This window comes from Rhinatrema bivittatum, chromosome 13 (genome assembly GCF_901001135.1).
Source record: "Rhinatrema bivittatum chromosome 13, aRhiBiv1.1, whole genome shotgun sequence".
Classification (NCBI taxonomy): Eukaryota; Metazoa; Chordata; class Amphibia; order Gymnophiona; family Rhinatrematidae; genus Rhinatrema; species Rhinatrema bivittatum.
The window spans coordinates 5173813-5196334 of record NC_042627.1 but is presented as its reverse complement, the minus strand read 5'-3'; the positions used below and the strand labels follow the sequence as shown (position 1 = coordinate 5196334).

At 46.8% G+C, this 22522-nt stretch overlaps 1 protein-coding gene across 3 annotated transcripts; it reads right to left on the bottom strand.

Moving 5' to 3' along the window:
* Window positions 1-1030: 1030 nt before the first annotated feature.
* ACY3 (aminoacylase 3) lies at window positions 1031-22388 on the bottom strand. 3 transcript variants are annotated; one of them, XM_029575349.1, is made up of 8 exons: window positions 18842-19003; window positions 12535-12605; window positions 11619-11873; window positions 8736-8934; window positions 8293-8386; window positions 5937-6044; window positions 4466-4575; window positions 1031-1499 (listed from the first exon to the last, which is right to left on the bottom strand). In XM_029575349.1, exons 3-8 carry the CDS (start codon window positions 11849-11851, stop codon window positions 1305-1307), a joined length of 939 nt encoding a protein of 312 aa, XP_029431209.1. In that variant the 5' UTR covers window positions 11852-11873; window positions 12535-12605; window positions 18842-19003; the 3' UTR covers window positions 1031-1304. The 3 variants fall into 3 exon arrangements, with proteins under 3 accessions (XP_029431209.1, XP_029431210.1, XP_029431211.1); XM_029575350.1 differs by lacking the exons at window positions 12535-12605; window positions 18842-19003 and adding an exon at window positions 22239-22388; XM_029575351.1 differs by lacking the exon at window positions 12535-12605.
* Between the last annotated feature and the right edge of the window lie 134 nt (window positions 22389-22522).

Below are 22522 nucleotides of genomic sequence, written 5' to 3'. Positions count from 1 at the left end.
ATGTACACCCTGGAGGAGAGGAGGAGCAGGGATGATATGATACAGACTTTCCGATACTTGAAAGGTTTTAATGATCCATGGTCAACAACAAACCTTTGCCGTTGGAAAAAAATCAGTACAACTAGGGGGGTCACAATTTGAAACTCCAGGGAGGAAGACTCAGAACCAATGTTGGGAAGTATTTCTTCACAGAAAGGGTGGTGGATGCCTGGAATGCCCTTCTGAAGGAAGTGGTGAAGACTAAAACTGTGAAGGAATTCAAATGGGTGTGGGATAAACACTATGGATCCATAAATGCTATAAGATGGGAATGAAGGGAAGAGCCATGGGGATGGCTTGCGGGAATGATGGCTACTACCTGGTGACTACTACCCTTACTCAATAAGTCTTCACACAGTTAATGCAACTCCAACATTGCTCTCTGCTTTGGTATAAACTTTCTAAGTCTAGCTAAATGCTAGAGGATGGGAATAAATAAAAAAAGCTGTACGGAGTGGCAGTTACTATCTTGGGAAGTTTGCTGGACAGACTAGATGGACCATTTTGGTCTTTTTCTGCCGTCATTACTATATTACTATGTTAAGTCATCCATGTTAAGTTACAGTAACGTCAGATAGCTTATTAATGAGCAGCTTTGCATAGATTTGCAAAATTCATGCATGTAAATCTCATGCAAAGCAGCTCATTGTAATAGGGGAGGGAATCTGGACAAGGCTATGCGTGATATGTGCTGTGTAGTGTGCATTAGAGCCCTACCGTGGCTTCATTCATCTCCCAGTCCACTGGAAAAAAGTACTTCAGCTGAGCCCCTCGTGTCCCTGCCCGTGCAGCATCCACTCTCAGCCTCTTCACCTTTAGAGGGACTTTTCTGCCTGATTGAGAGGCATCCCAGCGGTGCCCTGGAGGAAGCCTGGCGCTCGCAGTGTGTCAGGCTTGGAGAGAGAACCTCTCCCCCACACCACTGTTCCACGTCATCTCTTGCAATGAAGCTGGCACCATGGGAAAAGCACAGGCACTTGGATCCCAGAGCAAAAGTAAAGGTTTTATTTCTTTAATTTGTTGTTTTATTAAAGGTTTATTTCAGCAGTAATGCAAGAGAAAAAAAATATGAAATGTTAAAGGTTAATAGATCAAATCAGGCCAGTTACCCAAGAACATGATCATAAAAACAAGAGCAGAGGCAGAGCTAGTAAGATTTTATTGCAAAAGCGTCCTGGCCTGCTTCGGTGGTTGGTGGTCGTATTGTCTCCGTAGGAAGCCCCCAGTGTGTGAGGATGGGCAGCACATCCCTGTCGCTGCTTCGTTCACATCTGACCCTGGATGGCCGGGATGGAGAAGGCGAGTTTTTCTGTTTTGGCAAAGGCAATCTTCTTCTCATAGTAGGCACCCTCGTTGATAAAGACAGGATAGACGGGAGTGTCCCCCCCATAGGCAATATCCTTCCCGTCCAGAGTCTGAAAGATGGGGTCTCCGGGGTTCAGGAGGAGGAAATCCTTATCCTAAGGTGCGAAGCAAAGGAGATTCAGCATTCACAGTACCAGAGAATGACTGCAGATGCCTGACTTGTTTCTGAGCTCCACAGAGCAGGGACGCTGTCTTACGTAAATCTGTATAGAGCTGCAGATGTCTAGTAGCGCCCTAGAAATAAGAAGTCAATGTGATCTTATCATGGAAGCTATAGCTTAAATAAGCCACAGGATGGTGCCAGCTCATCAGAAATGGGTCACAATTATGTTCATGTTAAATAGGTGGGTCTGCTTCTGTATGCAGTGCACACACTACAATTTACAATTTCTGGGGTAGTTTTAGCCCTAATCTTTCCATCGTAAGCAGGTGCTACGTGTGACATGATATAAGAGATATCAGATCAGGTGAGGGCTATGATGCACAGCTCAATGCTGCAGCCCAAGATGAGAACTATTTTTTATCCTAAGAACATAGGTTGCCTTATTGGGTCAGACCAAGGGTCCATCAGGACCAGCATCCTGTTTCATACAGTGCAAACCCAGGTTACAAGTACCTGGCAAGTACCCAAACACTTAACTAGATCCCATGCCGCCAATAACAAGCAGTGGGTATTCTCTAAGTCAACATAATTAATAGTTTATAGACTTCTTCTCCAGGAAATTATCCAAACCTTGACTGCCTTAACCACATCTTCTGGCAGTTAATTACATAAGAAAATAAGAAATTGCCATGCGGGGTCAGACCAAGGGTCCATCAAGCCCAGCATCCTGTTTCCAACAGAGGCCAAAACCAGGCCACAAGAACCTGGCAATTACCCAAATACTAAGAAGACCCCATGCTATTGATGCAATTAATAGCAATGGTTATTCCCTAAGTAAACTTGATTAATAGCCATTAATGGACTTCTCCTCCAAGAACTTATCCAAACCTTTTTTGAACCCAGCTACACTAACTGCACTAACCACATCCTCTGGCAACAAATTCCAGAGCTTTATTGTGTGTTGAGTGGAAAATAATGGTATTTGATTTAATTATGCTATTTGCTAACTTCATGGAGTGCCCCCTAGTCCTTGTATTATCTGAAAGGGTAAATAACCAATTCATATTTATCCATTCAAGTCCTTTCATGATTTTAAAGACCTCTATCATATCCCCCCTCAGCCTTCTCTTCTCCAAGCTGAAAAGTCCTAACCTCTTTAGTCTTTCCTCATAGGGGAGCTGTTCCATGTCTTTTATCATTTTGGTAGCCCTTCTCTGTACCTTCTCCATCGCAATTATATCTTTTTTGAGATGCGGCGACCAGAATTGTACACAGTATTCAAGGTGCGGTCTCACCATGGAGCGATACAGAGGCATTATGACATTTTCTGTTTTATTCACCATTCCCTTCCTAATAATTCCCAACATTCTGTTTGCTTTTTTGACTGCTGCAGCACACTGAGCCGACGATTTCAATGTGTTATCCACTATGACCCTTAGATCCTTTTTCTAGGTGGTAACTCCTAATATCAAACCAAACATTGGGTATCTACAAGATGAGTTATTTTTCCCTATATGCAACACCTTGTACTTGTCCACATTAAATTTCATCTGCCATTTGGATGCCCAATTCTCCAGTCTCACAAGGTCCTCCTGCAATTTATCACAGTCCGCTTGTGATTTAACTACTCTGAATAATTTCGTGTCATCTGCAGACTTGGTCACCTCATTCATCGTTCCCCTTCCTAGGTCATCTATAAATATATTGAAAAGCACCGGTCCAAGTACAGATCCCTGAGGCACTGCACTGTTTACCCTTTTCCACTGAGAAAATTGCCCATTTAATCCTACTCTCTGTTTCCTGTCTTTTAACCAGTTTGTAATCCACGAAAGGACATCGCCTCCTATCCCATGACTTTTTTAGTTTTCTTACAACCCTCTCATGAGGGACTTCGTCAAACACCTTAAAAGCTTAACTAGTTCCTACTTTCTCTAATCCTCCTGGCTGGACTCAAACCTAGAGACCGTGGCATTTAGAGTGCAAAGTCGCTGCCACCCGAGCCACAGTCACACTCAGCTATCCTGGCAGTTTCTTCCTCCTTGGTCCTTTTGGACTGCCCGATCTATCAGAACCAGTCCCTGTTGGGGTGTGGCACCATGAGCCGTCCTTCATAGCTCTTGTCACTGAGTCACTGTGCTGCCCCTCCCCCAAGATGCCATGTTTTATACCTAAGAGAGGTCACCTGCAGAACCTATGAACTAAGTATGGAGCGGCTAATTCTCTGCACTCTTGTTCAGAGGGTGGAAAACAGCGCCCCCCTCTGGAGAGGTGGAACCGTGCGTTGCCCTGCCCCTGCAAGCAGAGTGACGCAGACCTTGTGACAGGAGACGGGCAGGCTCGCATTCTCACAGGACCAGCTGATAGGCCCATGCCATAACATGAGGCACTTATTCTGTTTTATTTCTAATATATTTTAAGGTTTGAGATGAGTTCCATTCCTCGTGAGAATATCTAGCAGTCGTGGTAGGTTTGTAAGGCTGTAGCCAACTGTCTGCTGCGACAGATTTGTACCACTTATACTCTACTGCTGTCACGACGCCGGCCCCTCCTAATGCAGCCCCACCTACACCAAGTACAGTTTGCACTGTAAAAGGACTGAAACACGAGAGGACATGCAACGCTGGTTACTTAAGCATAAACTATAACTTATTGTCACATTTTGGGAGTGAGAAATGAGAACTTGTACTATGACTAGAGCCCTGCATATAAACAGATCCTCCCCTATATTCAGGGTGCTGCTGACAGGGATGTGATGATAAACAGTACAGTAATGCTCTTTACTGTATTCAGCTGTATAATAACGTGAGTGACCAAGCAGGAGCAGCTTTTACGCTGGGGTAACTGTCACTGAACCTCAGGAGAGCTGGACGTGGCGTTTCTTCCTCCAGGGAAGCAGGAGAGGTGTTGGAAGGGGGGTGTTGCAGACCCTGGAGGTACAGCTACTTATATTAATATGACCTGCAGGCTGGGATGAACGATAGCCGTGATCTCGCCGTCGGCGGACCGAGGGTAATCTTCTCGTGCAAGGAGCTTGTATGCTTCAGCCTCAAAGGCTGGGAAGGTCGTGCCTGCCGGGAGAAAGAGAGGAAGCAGGAAGAACAGAGAATACCATGGCAGATAAGGCACCCTGAGGCCCATCTAGCCTGCCCACTTAGCTTCCCGGTCGCAAAGCCGTGGATCCCGGCTGATCTCCGGCTTTTTCCTTTCACATCTTCAGAACAAAGGAGCCCCTGTGTGCCTTCCCCAAGCTTCGTTTTGGTCTCCTATGGAGAACCCATTCCTGCAGTCACCACTCTTTGTGCGAAGAAATATTTCTTAATGGAGAGAGAGGAAGGAAGGAAGGGGGTGAGGATAAAGAAGGTGGATGCAAGGGAGACATCAAAAGAAAGAGGGAAGGGGAGAGATGAGAGAAAGTGGGAGAAGACAGGCAGAGAAAAACAAATGGAGGATGGAAGGGAGAGAAAGAGGAAATTGGCAGAAAGGCAAAATGTATCTACATGGCTGTCTTTCCTCTTATTACATTACATAGGGACCAGTGACAAGAACACCTCCCAAGCATCTGATTCTGTTTTCTTTCTGCAGTAATTGTGCAAAAATTGTGCCTATGATCAGTTGCTGCTGGCATTTCTGAGCTCTTGAGTCACAGGAGGGACTCTCACACTCAGCCCAGGAGCTCTCACACAGGAGGGACTCTCACACTCAGCACAGGAGCTCTCACACAGGAGCTCTCACACAGGAGGGACTCTCACACTCAGCACAGGAGCTCTCACACAGGAGGGACTCACACTCAGCACAGGAGCTCTCACACAGGAGGGACTCTCACACTCAGCACAGGAGCTCTCACACAGGAGGGACTCACACTCAGCACAGGAGCTCTCACACAGGAGCTCTCACACAGGAGCGACTCTCACACTCAGCACAGGAGCTCTCACACAGGAGGGACTCACACTCAGCACAGGAGCTCTCACACAGGAGCTCTCACACAGGAGGGACTCACACTCAGCACAGGAGCTCTCACACAGGAGCTCTCACACAGGAGGGACTCTCACACTCAGCACAGAAGGGACTCTCACACTCAGCACAGGAGCTCTCACACAGGAGGGACTCTCACACTCAGCACAGGAGGGACTCTCACACTCAGCACAGGAGCTCTCACACAGGAGGGATGCACTCAATCTGTTCACATGTTCTGCCCCATTCTGTTTCTTTAAGTTCAATCGGTTCTTGCCAGGGCCGGTAAGCCTTACTCTGCTTGTGCGAGCACTCCCCTATGACTTCCCTTCAGCAGTGCTGGTTCTGGGTCTTGCGCCCTTCAGAATGACCAGTGCATACCCGCTGTGGCAGCGTGCAGGTTGGCAGGGGTAAGGCGGCACGTTTTGGCACTATCAGCTGACTGAAAGCGACGCGTGACGGGACGGCGTGGCCTCACCTTGGTTGAGGAGGTTAATGAAGTCCAACACGCAGCTGAGCAGGTCTCTCATGCGTGCGAGGATGTCTGCTCTCACCACACCCTGAGGCTGCGGGCCCACCTCCAGTGCTGCCAGGGAAGCAGAGAAGCCCCAGTCAGAGTCCCATGTGCTACACCGACCTGCCCTTCCTCCACCTTGCCAGCTCAAATTACTAGGGAGTGTGATAGAGGGGGGGGGAAGATGCTCCGAAAGAGGAGTGTAGCCTCATGATTAGAGCAGCGGGCTACAAACCCGGGTTCAAATCCTGCTGCTGCTTCGCCCTCTGTTGGCTCAGGTGCAAACTGTGAGCTCCCTAGGGACAGAGAAATTCCCGCAGTACCTGAATGTGCTCCACTCTGAAGCGCTGAAAAGCGGAAAATAAATTAATAAATAAACCTGGGTCCTGGTTATGGGACCAGGGCCAGTGCTACCCTATTTGGCGAAGATGCCACCACAGGTTTCCCATTCCTACCACAAGTCACCTCCCTCCTCCTGCCGCTCCCTCTCAACCACCCCCAGCATCCCACGCCGCCTCACTTTTGCCCAGCAGTGGGACCGTGCCAGGCCCTGCTGCTCCCTGTGAGGATCAGCGGGGGCAGCACCTGCACCTCCAGCCTCCAACAGCAAGGGAGAAAGCGCACCATTGCGCACTGGCAGCCCTGCCTGCTCCAGAGCAGTTTCCACCTTAAGCAGGAAGCCACGTCCGGCTGGCTCACAATCCTCACAAGCAGGGTGGGAGGGAACACCAGTGCTGCCCACCATAGTTGACAGCGGCAGGAGGTGGTCCAGTGCCGTACAGCTACGTTACAAGCCAGAGGAAGCACGGGGTGGCAGCAAGTGCTGTACCAGCTGGGGTTAGATCCCAGGCCCCTGGATACTGTCCCTGGGGCTCTAGCACCCGGAGTCAGATCCCAGGCCCCTGGATACTGTTCCTGGGGCTCTAGCACCCGGAGTTAGATCCCAGGCCCCTGGATACTGTCCCTGGGGCTCTAGCATCCGGCATTAGATCCCAGGCCCCTGGATACTGTCCCTGGGGCTCTAGCATCTGGAGTTAGATCCCAGGCCCCTGGATACTGTTCCTGAGGCTCTAGCATCCGGAGTTAGATCCCAGGCCCCTGGATACTGTCCCTGGGGCTCTAGCATCCGGCGTTAGATCCCAGGCCCCTGGATACTGTCCCTGGGGCTCTAGCAGTCGGAGATAGATCCCAGGCCCCTGGATACTGTTCCTGGGGCTCTAGCATCCGGAGTTAGATCCCAGGCCCCTGGATACTGTTCCTGGGGCTCTAGCATCCGGAGTTAGATCCCAGGCCCCTGGATACTGTTCCTGGGGCTCTAGCATCCGGAGTTAAATTTATTTATTTATTTTATTTAACACTTTTCTATAAATCCCAGGCCCCTGGATACTGTTCCTGGGGCTCTAGCATCCGGAGTTAGATCCCAGGCCCCTGGATACTGTTCCTGGGGCTCTAGCATCTGGAGTTAGATCCCAAGCCCTTGGGGACTGGATTAGTTACTTGCAGAGTGTCTCATTCTCATTCTTCAATTCACACCCAATTCCCCCTTTATAAATTGCTTTTACATTGAATCTATAAATTCTTCATTGCTCACAAATCTTGAGTCATCTCAATCAAACAAACCGCAATTATTCACTGAGAGGCTGCCGAGCCTGTATAATGACCCGGATTAGCCTCGCATTTGAGTAAAAAGGAAAAATTTTATAAAGAATGGAGGAAGGGTTTCATATATCTGAGTTTAAAACCCCCACCAGGGTGAACTCAATTCATGTGTATATAATCATGAACCAGACCTCCTCCATCCAATGTTTTTTTGTTATATTTTTTGTTGAAATGTGTGCAACAAGCTTAAGCCCCTTGTGTCTTTTTTTAGCTTTTCACTTTCACATTTAAATGCTGATTTTCCTTCTTTTAAATATCATAAACAAACGACTTCATAGAGCGATTAAAAAGTCCCGACTTATCTGATGGAAATTGACAACCCGACGTAGCCACGTTTCTGGTCCCCAACTGGACCTTTCCTCAGGGGATGTTATCCTATTTTGAAATCAGTCGGTGTACCGGAGCCTTCTATGATGTTAAGAGACTTGTCCAAAGACACCGAATGCGCTCAATGTTTGTCACTGAGACTCTACAGCTGCAGGCAGTTCACCCAGTCTCCTAGCTAACATCCTACAGACTCTTCTAGTTGCAGGCAAGGTGACCTGGCAGCTATCCTAGGGATTTTTGTAGCCTCAGGCTGGGTGCCTAGTCTTGGTAAAGCAGGTCTGATTAAACTTTGCTACGATAACAATTCATGAGAGAAGAGCTCGCCCATTCTTACCCAGGCCACATTTACAGATAGAGTCGATTGAGTAGGACTCCTCGTCTCCCAGCTTGTACAGGTAGACAGGTGTCTTGGCAAGGGTGTAGTTTTTCTAGTGGAAAACAAAAAACACAAATACATACATCTTTCAGTGCATCTTAGATTGTAATACTTTAGAATAACAAGAACGTTTTTAAGTAACTGTGCATGAGTCTCTGGGTCTGTTACACTTCTACATAGGTATTTGTGCATTTGTGAAGAGTCTCTCAGTGTGATACATGTATGTAGGTGACTGGGCTTTGTGAAGAGTCTGGGTATGTTATCTGTATGAAGGTGACTGTGATTGGTGCGATATCTCTGGATATGTTACCTGTTGGAGGTGACTGTGCATGGTGAGGTGCCTCTGGGTGTTACCTGTATGGAGGTAACTGTGCATGATGAGGTGTCTCTGGGTGTATTACCTGTACATAGTTGGCTATGTGCATAGCGAGGTAGTTGTCTGGGCTATCCACGATCAGACATCCTCCCATGTTGGAGGTTGTGTTGTGCATGTCAATCATGAAGTCGCAGGCCTGCACTGACCCCTTAGGGCCATACAACTGGTTGATTTCTTTGGCTCGTGTTACCTCATACAGTTCATCTTCTTCATTAGTGGTGGTGCTGGAAGAAGTAATGTAGTAGAAATTTCTGTGGGTAGCATTCAGAATCTTTGACACCACTATAGTCAAGGATGCTGCTATTCATGTAGATTTTTAACAGCTTCTGAGATCAAATACCCACAAGCCCCCACCACTATCTGTTTACGAATGTGCTGTGTGAGACCAGCATGGCAGTAAATGTCAGGAAATATCCTCCCTCTGTAATGACATTTATTTCAGATCTCTGTCACTCCCGGGTATTCTAAGAGTGCCTCTTGTGACAGAACTCTTATAATGCTAAGATCACCTGTTTGTAATTACTACAGAACAACTCTGCTGCTCTTTATCTAAATGTATTCATTCCTCCTTTTTTCCTTCCTCCTCCTCCACCCTACTCACCCCCGGCACCAATCACCCAATGAATGCAATGATCAGACAGGCAAACTCTTTTCAACTCCCTCCAGACCTGATCCCATTGCCCAGTTTCAATACAATCATTCCACTAAAAGATCCTCCAGCGAGTCGGCCAGCCCATGACCCTGTTAGATGCAAGTCCCCCAAGATTCATCAGTAACCTGAAATATAACCCAGCCTGTGTGTTATCGCTGTCAGCTTTCGCACCTAATAGCGCCACCGTGAAAGGTGGTGCTATTGGGCGCGGATAACGGTCCTTACCTTATCGCTGCCAGCGAAGATAATGCCACATCCGCCTCCTCACCGCCCCAACTCCTCCCCTTGCTGCCCCGACTCCGCCCCCGGCAAGCCATCGCACGCGAAAAGGGACGTTTCGCGTGCGATAGGCTTAGAAAATGACCCCCTAAGCTTGTGATGTATAAAAGACACAAAAGATAGGAGAATATATGAATAAGAAGTTGAAATTTTCACACTGACCAAGTGATGGGTTCCTGCTGTAATTGCAGAGGTTATGCGTGAATTATTTTCTTATAGAACCTTTGCCAACTATTCTGTTGGTCACTTTGGGTGTATTCTAACTTTTAGATCAAAGTGCATGGTACCAACATAACAGGGAAAACAATTTGTTCAGATGTATTTTAATTCTGCTCCTAGTATAACTGAAACGTTATACTAGGGAAGAGCTCAGTAGCCCACAATCCAGTGGGAGCACTGACAGGAGAGGATCACCTTGTTGGTGGCTGAAAAGAATCCATAAATACTGCTTGGGGAAATTTAAGAACTTAAAGGTTTTGGGGTTATAGTAAACTATTGGGGTGCATTCTTTATTGTGTTTATGTGTTTGTATTAAATAGCTAGTCAGAGGGCAGGCAAAAACCAGGAATGTATGCGTTTGTCTCAAGGGAGCACAGGATTTGGTGAGAGAGGTTAACGGTGGTGGCAATAGTGATCATAATATGATCAAATTTGAATTAATGATTGGAAGAGGGACAGTAAGTAAACCCATGGCTCTCGTGCTAAACTTTCAAAAGGGAAACTTTGATAAAATGAGAAAAATAGTTAGAAAAAAACGGAAAGGAGCAGCTACAAAGGTTAAGAGAGTGCAACAGGCATGGACATTGTTAAAAAAATACCATCTTAGACGTGCAGTCCAGATGTATTCCACACATGAAGAAAGGTAGAAGGAAAGTTAATTGATTGCCAGCATGGCTAAAAAGTGAGGTGAAAGAGGCTATTTTAGCCAAAAGATCTTCATTCAAAAATTAGAAGAAGGATCCATTAGAAGAAAATAGGATAAAGCATAAACGTTGGCAAGTTAAATGTAAGACATTGATAAGACAGGCTAAGAGAGAATTTGAAAAGAAGTTGGCTGTAGAGGCAAAAACTCACAGTAAAAACTTTTTTAAATATATCAGAAGCAGAAAGCCTGCAAGGGAATCTGTTGGATCGTTAGAAGATCGAGGGGTTAAAGGGGCACTTAGGGAAGATATGGCCATTGCGGAAAGACTAAATGAATTCTTTGCTTCGGTGTTTACTGAAGAGGATGTTGGGGAGGTACCCATAATGGAGAAGGTTTTCATGGGTAATGATTCAGATGGACTGAATCAAATCACGGTGAACCTAGAATATGTGGTAGACCTGATTGACAAACTGAAGAGTAGTAAATCACCTGGACCGGATGGTATGCACCCCAGGGTACTGAAAGAACTAAAATGAAATTTCAGACATATTTCAATTAAATTGTAACCTATCATTAAAGTCATCCATTGTACCTGAAGAGTGGAAGGTGGCCAATGTAATCCCAATATTTAAAAAGGGCTCTCGAGGAGATCTGGGAAACTACAGACCGGTGAGCCTGATTTCAGTGTAGGGAAAAATAGTGGAAATTGTTATAAAGAATAAAATCACAAAGTATTTAAATAAGACATGATTGTTACAATTCCTGACGGCGGAGTTTCCCCCGCGAGCAGGCCTCTCACCTTGCTGTGCTGCCTCCCCCATTGCCGCCGGACGCATCATCTCGGCTGCTTAGACTTATAACAATGTCATATTTTATAGTGTCTGGTTTCAGTTTTGCCTTTCAGTACTTATGGAGATTCTTTACATCCCTTGGATGTTTTTTCTCTTGTATTTTAATGGTTTAACCTTATACTGTATGTTTTATTATGGATGCTTCTGGCTTAGCCATCATGGGTTTGGGCTATAGCGGGATAGAAAAGCTGTAAATAAATAAATAAATCGGTAGCTGTACATTTATCAGCCAATCAGATTGAAATGCCCCCTTCTACTTACCTTAAAACGTCCATCTTGAAACTGCGGTTGAGGTCCTGGTCAATGTAGCGACGGCATTTCTCAACGGCACGAGGATTGGCCAGAAAGGGCGTGGCACTGAAGGTCTTTCGCCGCAGTTCCAAGGGCTCTTTCAGCCAATGCTTGACCAGGTAGATCCCAGACATCTCGTTCCCGTGACTGCCTCCGGTCACCACCACGCGGGTCAAGGGCTTAAATAGCACTGGAGATGCCATTTTACATCAACTCGTGCCTTTCCTGCAAAGCAAATCGGCATCAGGGGCTCTTGTGAGAGGAGCCACGTGGCAGGCAAAGAACGGTGACACGGAATCTTCTCTATCCTTGCTACACAATACATATACGTGCAACAGGAAGGAGCTGTCCAGAGAGATTAGATACTACAGAGACTGTAAGGAGTTACCGCAGACATAGAAACAGATAACATAAGTGCGTATTCAGCTGCAGGGTGGCTGGTGAATTAGTCCGATAAACATATCAGCTAAGTTCTCCGGGATATTCGTGTGCTACTGACTATACTCGGCCACCTTAAAGTTATCTGAGTAAGTGTATCTGGCTACCTTTATGTTAGATAACACCGAAAATCGGTGTGGGCTGGCTAACTTAAGCAGGTAACGCCGCTCTGTCCCTGGGGTGCTCCTGACATAGCCGGGGGTCAGGCTGGTGGGATTTTAAAATTCCAACATCTGTTGGGCTAATTCCAAATGTAATCAGACAAATGCGCTGAATATGAACTTTCCTAATGCCATCGGCCTGCCCGTGAGTAAGATGCCTTAAAAACTGATATGTAGAGAGGAAAAAGGGAAATGATAGAGACAAATGACAGATTATAGGTACACGAATACAAGGATGAGAGATTGATAAATAAATAGATAACAGAGACAGACATAAGAATATTTACCGCAGGAAAGCAGTGAAGTCCCAATGCAAGTCAGGGCAGGAAGAAGCCTCCAGGAAGGGCAATAAATGTGTCTGTATGTATGGGGAGGGGGGGAGAGAGAGGGATTGTAGTTTATTTTTACACCAGAGCAAAACTGTAAATTTGGGAACTGAAAACCCCTTACAGGAGCAAAACTATAGAGCAGATGTGAGAGGCCACAGCAGGTTTCAGGCTGATCGCACCAGCAAGAGTTGGGTTTGGGAGCAAAAACCATAGTAACATAGTAAATATTGACCGAAAAAAACACATTTTGGCCAACCAATCTGCCCAGTTACTCTGTGCACCCGGAGCGTGACCCTTGCAAGCTCTCCCCTTCTCCAGCTCGGTCCTTTGTGCGCCATCATGATGGGCAGAGAATTCCCCCCCAGCACCTTTCCCAGGTCTGACCTCGAAGCTCTGCTATAACCTAAATAAGCAGCCACATCTGGCCCCCCCTTACCAGGCACACCCGGCTGTGGGAGCGCCTGTGTTTCCACCAGCACCTGTAGTTAATTACCGAACTTGCAGCCTGCTAAACAGACCCGGCTGCCAGATTGATTGATCCTTTATTTATGTGATTTCTACCTGACATTTCAAAGTGGATTACATTCAGGTTACTGTAGGTATTTCCCCTTCCCCAAAGGACTCAAAATCTAAGTTTATACCCCAGGCAATGGAAGGTGAAGTGACTCGCCCAGGGTCACATGGAAGGGCAGATCTCAATGGTTTCCATTACCAGGGAGCCTCCCAGGTCCCTCACGTAGCCTTGTCAGACAGACCTGGTCACATGAGTACCTCGCTTTCTGCTAGAACCTCTCCTTAATTAAAGAGCTTGCAGTACCAGAGGTGACATGAATGTCGCCCTTAATGCTGAACTAGCAGAGGTTTATCCAAGGCTCTACTGGCACTAATGTAATGAAGCACTGGGCGACAGCTGCAGCCCAAGACAGCAGTGATGTGGCCTGCAATGTGCCTCCTGCATGGCAGCTGCAACCCTACAGGGACCCAATGGGATAAGACTTATTGGGCTAACTTACAATTAAATCGTTAGTTAGCTGGATAAGTCTTATCCGGCTAACTTTAGCCCTGCTATTGAATATCGCCACTTATCTGACTAAAGGTCTCATTTTCCCCATAGACACAGACTGGGAGAAAAGGGTTAGTAAATCAGGCCTGTTGGCCAGATACATAGCTTCTCCCTGGAACATCCTTATCCTGCCGACCACTTAAGGGTTATGGTTTATTGTTTTTATATACCGTCACATCGGCCTGGCCTTCACAGCGGTTTACATTAAGTAACATAAAAGAAATACAAACATTTATAAAATATAGTTGCATCTAAAATCTGTTAAAATATATTTTAGATGCTAAGAACACTAAACGTTTTTTAAATATTAATAGTCTTGGAAGCCAGAGATCATAACAAGTAAGTGGTGGCTGCTGAACAAGACTGGATATTCAGCAGCCACCAATTAGCTGGATAAGTCCCTCCTTAGCTGGATAAGTAGCGCTGAATAATATACTACGCCATTCCATCCGTAATCCTGACAATCCCATGAACCATCCAGTCCTAGAGGTGACAGTCTCTGTATCTAGCGTTATCAACTCTGCCTGGACCTGTTCCTGGAGGTATCACCACATAATCATCATCATTACATGCTTTTCCAACAAGTGAGCTCAAAGCGTGCTAGAGCAGGTCAACATCTCAATAAATAAAATAAAAGGCACAGCGTTACAGCAAGTCAGTGCTAACATTCTAACATCTCAAAGGAATAAAAGGCACCCAGATCATCAAAGTACACCAAAAATAATTAGAGAGGTACTTAAAGCAGGTCAGGGAGGTACTGAAGCACTGCGTAGCAGAATAAAGGACGTAAGGCGCCTGTGAGGGAGAGCGATGGAGGAAAGCACATTCTTATCCTTTTAGCATAGATCTGAAATGTCCTCTATCCCGCAGTGTTTTCAGGAGCTGGGAGCAGGGTTTGAGAAATGGGCCTTCTTAGGTTTGAGGCCCAAAATGTGAAGGTTTTAAGGACAGGACTGACTGTAACTCATTTATTATGGTGCCAGCACTTTATTCTAATATATATTATTATTTATGTATTTATTTATTAATTTTTATATACCGGTGTTTGATTTTACATATCATATCGGTTTACATTATATATATATATATAGAGAGAGAGAGAGAGACTCTGTGTGACAGACCTTTCAAAACAGTGTAGTCTCCTAACTCAAGGATGGCTGGTATAATTCTTAACACAGAAATATAGACGATGGCAGGGAAAAAGGACCATAAGGACCATCCAATGTGCCCAGTTTCACTCCTGAGTCAACGCCATAGACCCAAGCTGATTCTGGCTTTCTCCTTGCTTCTTTAGAAGTAGGGATCCTCTGTGCTTATCCCAGGCTTTCTTGACGTCCATTACTGCTTCCCTCTCCACCATCCTTCACTGGGAGGCTGTTCCATGCATCCACGACCCTTTCCATTAAAAAAACGTTTTCTGATGTTTTTCCTGAGCCTGTCCTCTTGGAGCCTGACAGAATGCTCTCATGTTCTGAAAAAAAAGTTTGCTTCTTATGCATTATTTACATCTTTTTCAGGTATTTCAATGTCTCTATTACATCCCTTCTGTCGGGGTTACCATCGGCGCCCTTCCCCACTGCAGCTCTTATCCTTCCCAGCTGGCTGTGTGGCTCCGGTTGGGGCATCCTGGGGCCACTACTGACCCCAAGCAACTGCCCATCTTGTCCAGCTGTAAAAACAGCCCTCTCCCCTTATCTCCCTCTCCTTTAGGGGAATCATATTGAGGTCCTTAAGTTTAATCTCGTAGGGCTTTTGGTGTAGACCTTGAACCATTCTGTTAACCTTATTCTATGTTTTATGGAAGGTACAGCCTCCAGATATGGCCACCATATTCTAGGTAAGATCTCTAGAATGACCTGTCAGAAATAGGATTTTCCCCATTTCTCTTCTAGTTATGCCTCTCCCCACCCACCCTAGCAGCCCTGTGGCTGTGGCCACCAGGTTATCCCATTGCATCAGTACCTTGAGACCAGCAATCAGGATTCCCTCCAAGATTCTCCCCAGATTGGTACATATCAGAATCTCACTGCCCATCATGCACTGCTCTCTCTGATGTCTTCAGCACAGATTCTGCACGTTTTTGCATTGAACCTCAAGTTCCAGGCATGCAAACACTCCTCAGGCATTTGTACATCTCTTCTCATTCTGTCTGCTCCCTCGGGGGTTTCCACTCTGTTGCAAGATTTTAATGTCACCTGCAAAGAAGCACATTTTTTTCTTCTAATCCCTCACAAAGTTATTGAACTAGAACCAGCCTCAGGATGGAATGGATTACGGATTTAATGTATCGGCTTTCCAAATCCGAGCTCAAGGCAAGTTACAAATTCAGGAACAGTTGGTAGGTCCTTGCCCCAGAGGGCTTACAGTCTATTTGTATCCGAGATAACTGCAGGTGAAGTGAGTTGCCCAAGGTCCCAAAATGACATTGCAGGAGAAGCAGGATTTGAACCCTGGTTTCCCTGGCTCTCAGCCCCCTGCTCTAACCACTAGGAGATGCCTTTACTCCTGGAGGCTCGCTTCTCCTCACTGTGAGCTTCATTTACCGCCACACTCTGTTGTCCATCTCTTAACTAATATCTTTGTATTTTAACGAGGTCGTTTCTTCTGCTCCTTTGGGCTTCCAGTTCACTCAGAACCAGGGCTGGGATCTGGTGCCATGAGCTTTCATTCACAACCACCCAAGGATTTTTCTCCTGACCTCCCATTTTACATTTTGTTCAGCCGTTGCAGTGATGGTCTGTGGCCCACCACTGACCAGTCTGTAATTACAACCTCTTCCCTATTACCACTTTTAAAAAGAGGCATCTTTAAACCTGCCCTTCTCCAGTACCATGGAACCAACTCTCATCTCTCCAGATTTATTGAATAGATCCTTCAGTGGACTCGCCACAATCTCTAAGAACATAAGAAATTGCCATGCTGGGTCAGACCAAGGGACCATCAAGCCCAGCATCCTGTGTCCAACAGAGGCCAAACCAGGCTACACACACGCTGCTTGCTTGTAAGCACAAAAGAGGCAGACTCACTGGGCACTTGACCGCACAGACTGACCCAATAATAAGGTTCAGTCTGTTAAACTACCCACTGCCCACTATCACGGTGCCTTGCTATGCACTAATGTAAGGTGTGTGGTGTGCACACACACGCTGCTTGCTTGTAAGCACAAAAGAGGCAGACTCACTGGGCACTTGACTGCACAGACCGACCCAATAATAAGGTCTTGCCCCCGCCCCCCCCCCCCCCTGCCCAGGAGAAGTGCAGGAGTGGGTGAGAGTTAAGTCAGTGGGGGGCACTACACTAGACTGATGTGCGGGTCTGGGGAAGCCAGCGTGGATGTTAGCGAGCAGAGAGGCCAGACTGTGGAGTGACGGCCTCTTCCCGAGGAACCACCTTAACAGGTGTAGAGCAGGACGTTCCAAAAAGAGGGAGAATGGGTGTTTAAGAATGTGGTGGGGTGAAATGAGGTGCTTGCCCCCGACATGTCTGGGGAAATCAGCCCTGAAGGATGGTAATGTGAAGAAGGGGTGAAGAACGGTGCCCCGGGAAAAGCGGTGGTGATTTCTACTCTCATGGAATTTTGTGAAAATGTATTTGGTGCCCATGGGATGAGAGTTTTGGTAGGGATGTGCCTGAAGAAGAGAACCAGGCCCTCCCTTAGGGCTGAGGGAGAGAAAAGGCAGCAGGTAGACAGCCCTTACGGTCAGCAGTAATTGGAATATGTATTGCATGGAAGCCCATTGCTTTTCTGACTTGAAAGCCTTCTCATCCACGGAAACGCAGATCTTGGCTGGCTGGATTTCCCAGAAAATGAAACTGCAGCTTGGATTTTTGGAGCTTGATGCAATGTGTCGGTGTCCATTACTCAGCCAGCTTGATTTTCAGGGAGGGAGGGAGTCAGAAATCATGGAGGAGGGAGAGGGGGATTTCCTGCCTATCCACACAGTAAATTACATGATAAAAGGAGGGGTTGTGGAAAAGCCTGCTGTCCCCCATCAGCTCGACTTCACCATCTGAATGGACCTAATCTGAAGACCCACACACAAAAGATGGAAGGGGTGACCCTAAAACGAGAGGGAATTTCTCCCCGTCGTTTCACGTGCCCTGTCAGGGGGTTACAGCTACAACCTTTGAAAACTTTACAAAACACTACTTTGACCTTCAGACTGGTAAAAGTTGCTGCTATGAATTCCAGCTGGGACAATGAACAACGTAACTAACTATTCCCCTCTGGGAGGAGGGCCAGCCAGCCGGGCCAGAAATGAGGAAATATCTAACTGTTGAAGTAGCAGAAAGAACTTTTTATAGAAAGCTTTGTGGTGAAGAGAGGGAAGCAAAAGCAGTTTCTAAGGAACCCCGTTCCTATCTGTGTGCACCTGAGCGAAAACCTCAGGCGGTTATGTAACCAGGCCCTGACTTCAGACCCACAAGTTCCCCCTGCGGATCCCACAGCTCAGCAAGTTCTATATTCAGAAAGCACAAGTCCCAGTGCCCTGGCATAGCTTCAGCGAGGAGAGGCCTCCCTCACGCCCCCTCTCCCACAGTATCAGTCTCTTTAATCTGATTTATGGATAAATAACTTTACATTTTGATGATATAAATATGTCGACTCTGATTCTTATTGTGCAGAATTGCAAGCGTTTGGCCAGGTTAAGATGCAATCACCCCCAGATCCCGCTCTTCCTTTGTTCTTAAAAGAATTTCACCTCCAGTACTGAACCTCTTTCTTTGGGATTTTGCATCCTAAATGCATTTTTTACCATTAACCCTTGGATTCTTATAAGAATCAGAGGAAGGTGAAAAGGCCTGACATGGCCCTACCAGTCCGGGTAGAAGAGGCCGGCACATTAACCGATTCTGGGCACATTTGGGATTGATAAGGAGAGCAGTGGTAGGAAAGGGGTTGAAAGTTCAGGAGCATGGGGAATTGGCCTTGGGTTGATTTCATTCATAGATCCTTATTATAACATTCTTAAGCACGTTCTTAATCCGTGGATAATTCAAAGTGGCTAACATAATATAATCATCAAATATAAATTCCATAGAAAGTAGCAAATGAGAATCATACATGCAGACTCCATGATAAAACAACAATTTGTATGCGGAGAATTTCAGTTCTGCAAACTTGATGGTCTTTCTCTGCCATCATTTACTATGTTTCTATGTAGGAGTTTTTCCATAAGCTTTGCCCACTTCCAGAGTTACCTGCCTCCTGCTCCTTCCCACTTTGGGAGACTGGGATTGCATGTGCTCTCCTCCAATCTCTCCAGCCTCCAAGGACAAGTTAAATAGAGCTGTGAGGGGTGTTGTCAGCAATGTCTTGGGCTCTTCCAGTATCCCAGGGTACACTCCATCTGGTTCTATGGCTTTATCTATGCTCATTATTCTGTCCTTACTGTACATTTAACGGTGGAGAGCTAAACAGATAGTTAATCTTAATTCAGCTTAGTACATGGAGACCAGTGGTTTCTCAGTTTCTAACATTTATTAACAGAAATTGGAAAATCTTCAACTTACTGAATGCTGACACAGAGTAAGTCTCAGTCTTTGTGCCATCATGAGTCTTCTGAGTACAGTATATTTGCTGAATTATCACATAGTAAAAAGCTATGCCTTATGATGGCTCCAGAGAGACAGGCCACAGACCTCACTGAATTGCTGGCAGTGAATGTAGAGTCTTCTCACACAGTGGAAAATTCTACGCATACTTTACTGTGTGCCAAGTTGTAATAAAGATTATTTGTTAACAAACTCATTGGAAGATGCATCAGGTTAAAACTAATCAGAGAAAATTCTTTTTCACTCAATGCCCAATTAAGCTCTGGAATTCGTTGCCAGAGGATGTGGTTAAAGCAGGTAGTGTAGATACATTTAAAAAAGGTTTGGATAAGTTCCTGGAGGAAAAGTCCATAAACTGCTATTAATCAATAAGGAATAGTAGCTTGGGATCAGTTAATGTTTGGGTACTTGCCAGGTACTTGAAGCCTGGATTGGCCACTGTTGGAGACAGGATGTTGGGCTTGATGGACCCTTGGTCTGACCCAGTATGGCAACTCTTGTGTTCTTATGGTTTGTGATGCTCAAATGCACATCCTTGACGTTGTGGCCAGGTACCTGGGAGCTGCACATGCTTTCTTTACACTTAGACAATCAGGACTTTTTTTTTTAAAGAATTTGGCTTCTGTGGCGATGGTTGGCTACTAGGTAAGAGCTCTGTGGTTTTTTTTTGTTTCATCCCTCTTCAGCTTATGTGTTTTACAGCAAATGGTGGTGAGATGGGGGGTCTGTCAGGTTCTTGAGGGATCACAAGCATAGGAGTGAAAAGGGGGGAGGCTGCAGGGGCCATGGCCCCCACAAAATTGGGCCAACTCCCCCTGCTCTCGCAATTTCCACGGGAGAGGAAACTTCTCAAACAATGCCCTGGTTGGCAGTGTGATGGCCCTTGCTTTATTGCCCCTCTCCCAGCTGCCTGCCTGCCCTGGATCCCCTCACTCACCGCTGATTAAGTTAGATGTGAGCTTTGCAGTGCCTTGGGTGGCTCCTTTCCCTCCTCCTCCCCTGCCTGGAGACGAGCCGCTCAAAGCACGATACTGGGTCCTGGCAGGGGGAAAGGAGGAGAAGAAGGAGGTTTGCTAAGCTGCTTCATCCCGTTTAACTTCATCAGTGGTAAGTGAGGGGATTAAGATCATAAGAACATGCCATACTGGGTCAGATCAGATTCGGGGGGGCTCACAGACGGAGTGACTCGGCAGTGCCTGGGGGCGGCGACAGCGGGCGGAAACCTCCCGGGATTCAGGAAGGAGGGAGGGATGGAGAGAACTGGGGATGGGGCAGGGAAGGGAAGAGGAGTGGACTGGGGATCATAGGGAGACAGAGTGAATCAGAGACTGAGGGTAAGGAAGGTAGTGAACCAATCATGAGGAGAAGGGACAGAGGGAACTGGGGATGGGGGCAAAGGAGGGAGAGAGTAAATTAGATTGTGGAGAGAGGGAGGTATGCAGTCAGTTGGGTATTGCAGTTGGGAATGGAGAGAGAGAATGAATCAGGGTGAGTGGAGGGGTTCTGGGGGGGGGGGGGGAGGAGTGAACCAGGAGAAATGAAGAGATTGGGTGGGGGAGGAAGTGAAAGATGGAGAGTGAGAGATCAAAGAGGCTTTGGAAGGAGAGATAAGGGGACCCATACTGGGTCAGAACAAGGGTCCATCAAGCCCAGCATCACGGAGGAATGATTGCAGGGGCTGTGGCTTCCTTCCTTCTCCACCTCATCCCAATCCTCCCTCCTTTTCCTTCACCCCAATCCTTAGTCCTCCCTCTTTCCTCCTCCTCTTCCTCCCTTGCTTCTCACTTTCACATCCCTGATATTTTCTCCTCCATCCCAAGCCTGAACTTCTTTCTCCCCTTCCTCCTTTCCTCCCAGATGGGTAGAGCCAGTGTGATCTATGGGGCAGCGCAGGTAATTGCCTAGGGCAGCAAGCTGAAGGAGGTGGCAATACTCCCCTCATTCCTTCTCAAGCCACCACTGCCCTTTTGTATGCCTCTGACCCCTCCAAATCCCCTTGCCTCCTCCAAAGCATCCACTCCCACCCTGACACCTCCCCTCTCTTTCAAAGTAGTGGAGCAGGTTGACATCTGGGTAGAGTGAAGAAGAGGATGCTTCTGCTTTTGGAAACCTTGCGTTTGAAAGAGGAAGTTTTTTTTCCCGCTCTTCCTCTGGTTTTGGTTTCCCCTTTGTTTAAGAATTTGCTTTTTTTCTTATTTTTCAGAGTCCCCTAGGGTCCAGGAACTCTTTTTTTTTTTTCCTTACCAGCAAACCCGCTGCCTACAGGATGGGCCTCCCCCAGAGCCCCCCCAGAGCGCCTCCTGTTGGCAGCGGAAAAGTGCTGGAGCTGTTGCCAGGAGGTGAGAAGGGGCTGCAAGATCGAAGGTTGCCTAGGATGCCTAATTCCCTTGCACCACCCGTCATTGAGAGAGAATCTCGGGGCCATCAGAGTCCACCCGTGGGGGAATGGAGGTCCCCTCATTCCTGGGGAGGAGTGAGAGGAGGTGGAAGAGGACCAGTAGCACCTACCCGGAGTATCCACCATCATCTCACTGAGATAACCAGAGAAAGGAAGAGCATGCGGGTTCCATCCAGGTATAGCATCAGAGAAATAAGGAGAATACTGAAGGAGAATAAGGAAAATAGGAACTTTGCATATGTAAACTAGAATATCCTCCTGTTCCCCACTTACTGGGAGAAAGCTTAAACCCTGCCAAGCGAATGGAAGGGAATAGCATTGACAGGAATAATTGGCTTTAACCGTTGAATAACTTGATTGGAAGCTGAAAGTCACAAATGTATTTCAGGAACACAATATGTAAAATGGATTAGTAAAGGACAAGAACTAGGATTCCCTAATTCCCTTCCTAATCGGATTGAGGCACAAGGAGGAAACCCTGTTCTGTGGGATATTAGCAGGAAACACACCATGACCCAAACTCCTCACAGCGGAGAGCAGGGAGTCCAGCAGACACTGACATTCAGATTATTGCACCCCCCCCCCCCCACCCCATTAAAATAGTCTTTACAGTCCATCAACCCTGTCCCTTATAAAAAGTCTTACAGATTCTCCTATCATTTTCCCCAGTCGGCAAGAAATCCTTGTGCAGGGCAGAGATCTATCAGGAACGGCGAGGCACGGATTTCTCTTCTCGCTGCTCTATCACAGCCAAGATTTATCTGCAGAGCTCAAGCCTCTTCCAGGGGCTGGCAGTGGTTCACAGGGAGAGCCGGCTCCTAAAAATAAGCCTGCAATGGACAGGAAACAGCTGCAGAGGTGCGGAGGGGGCAGGCCAGAGCAGAATGTGCTTCTCCACGGTGAGCAAACGACGACGAGAGGCACCTTCT

Coding starts and splice junctions, on each gene's coding strand:
- ACY3 (XM_029575350.1), bottom strand. CDS start 11,851: ATGGCATCTCCAGTGCTATTTAAGCCCTTGACCCGCGTGGTGGTGACC. Junction 8,387..8,735: donor ACATAGCCAACTATGTACAG/GTAATACACCCA, acceptor GTTTTCCACTAG/AAAAACTACACCCTTGCCAA. Junction 6,045..8,292: donor TATCTGTAAATGTGGCCTGG/GTAAGAATGGGC, acceptor CTTCCCTGGCAG/CACTGGAGGTGGGCCCGCAG.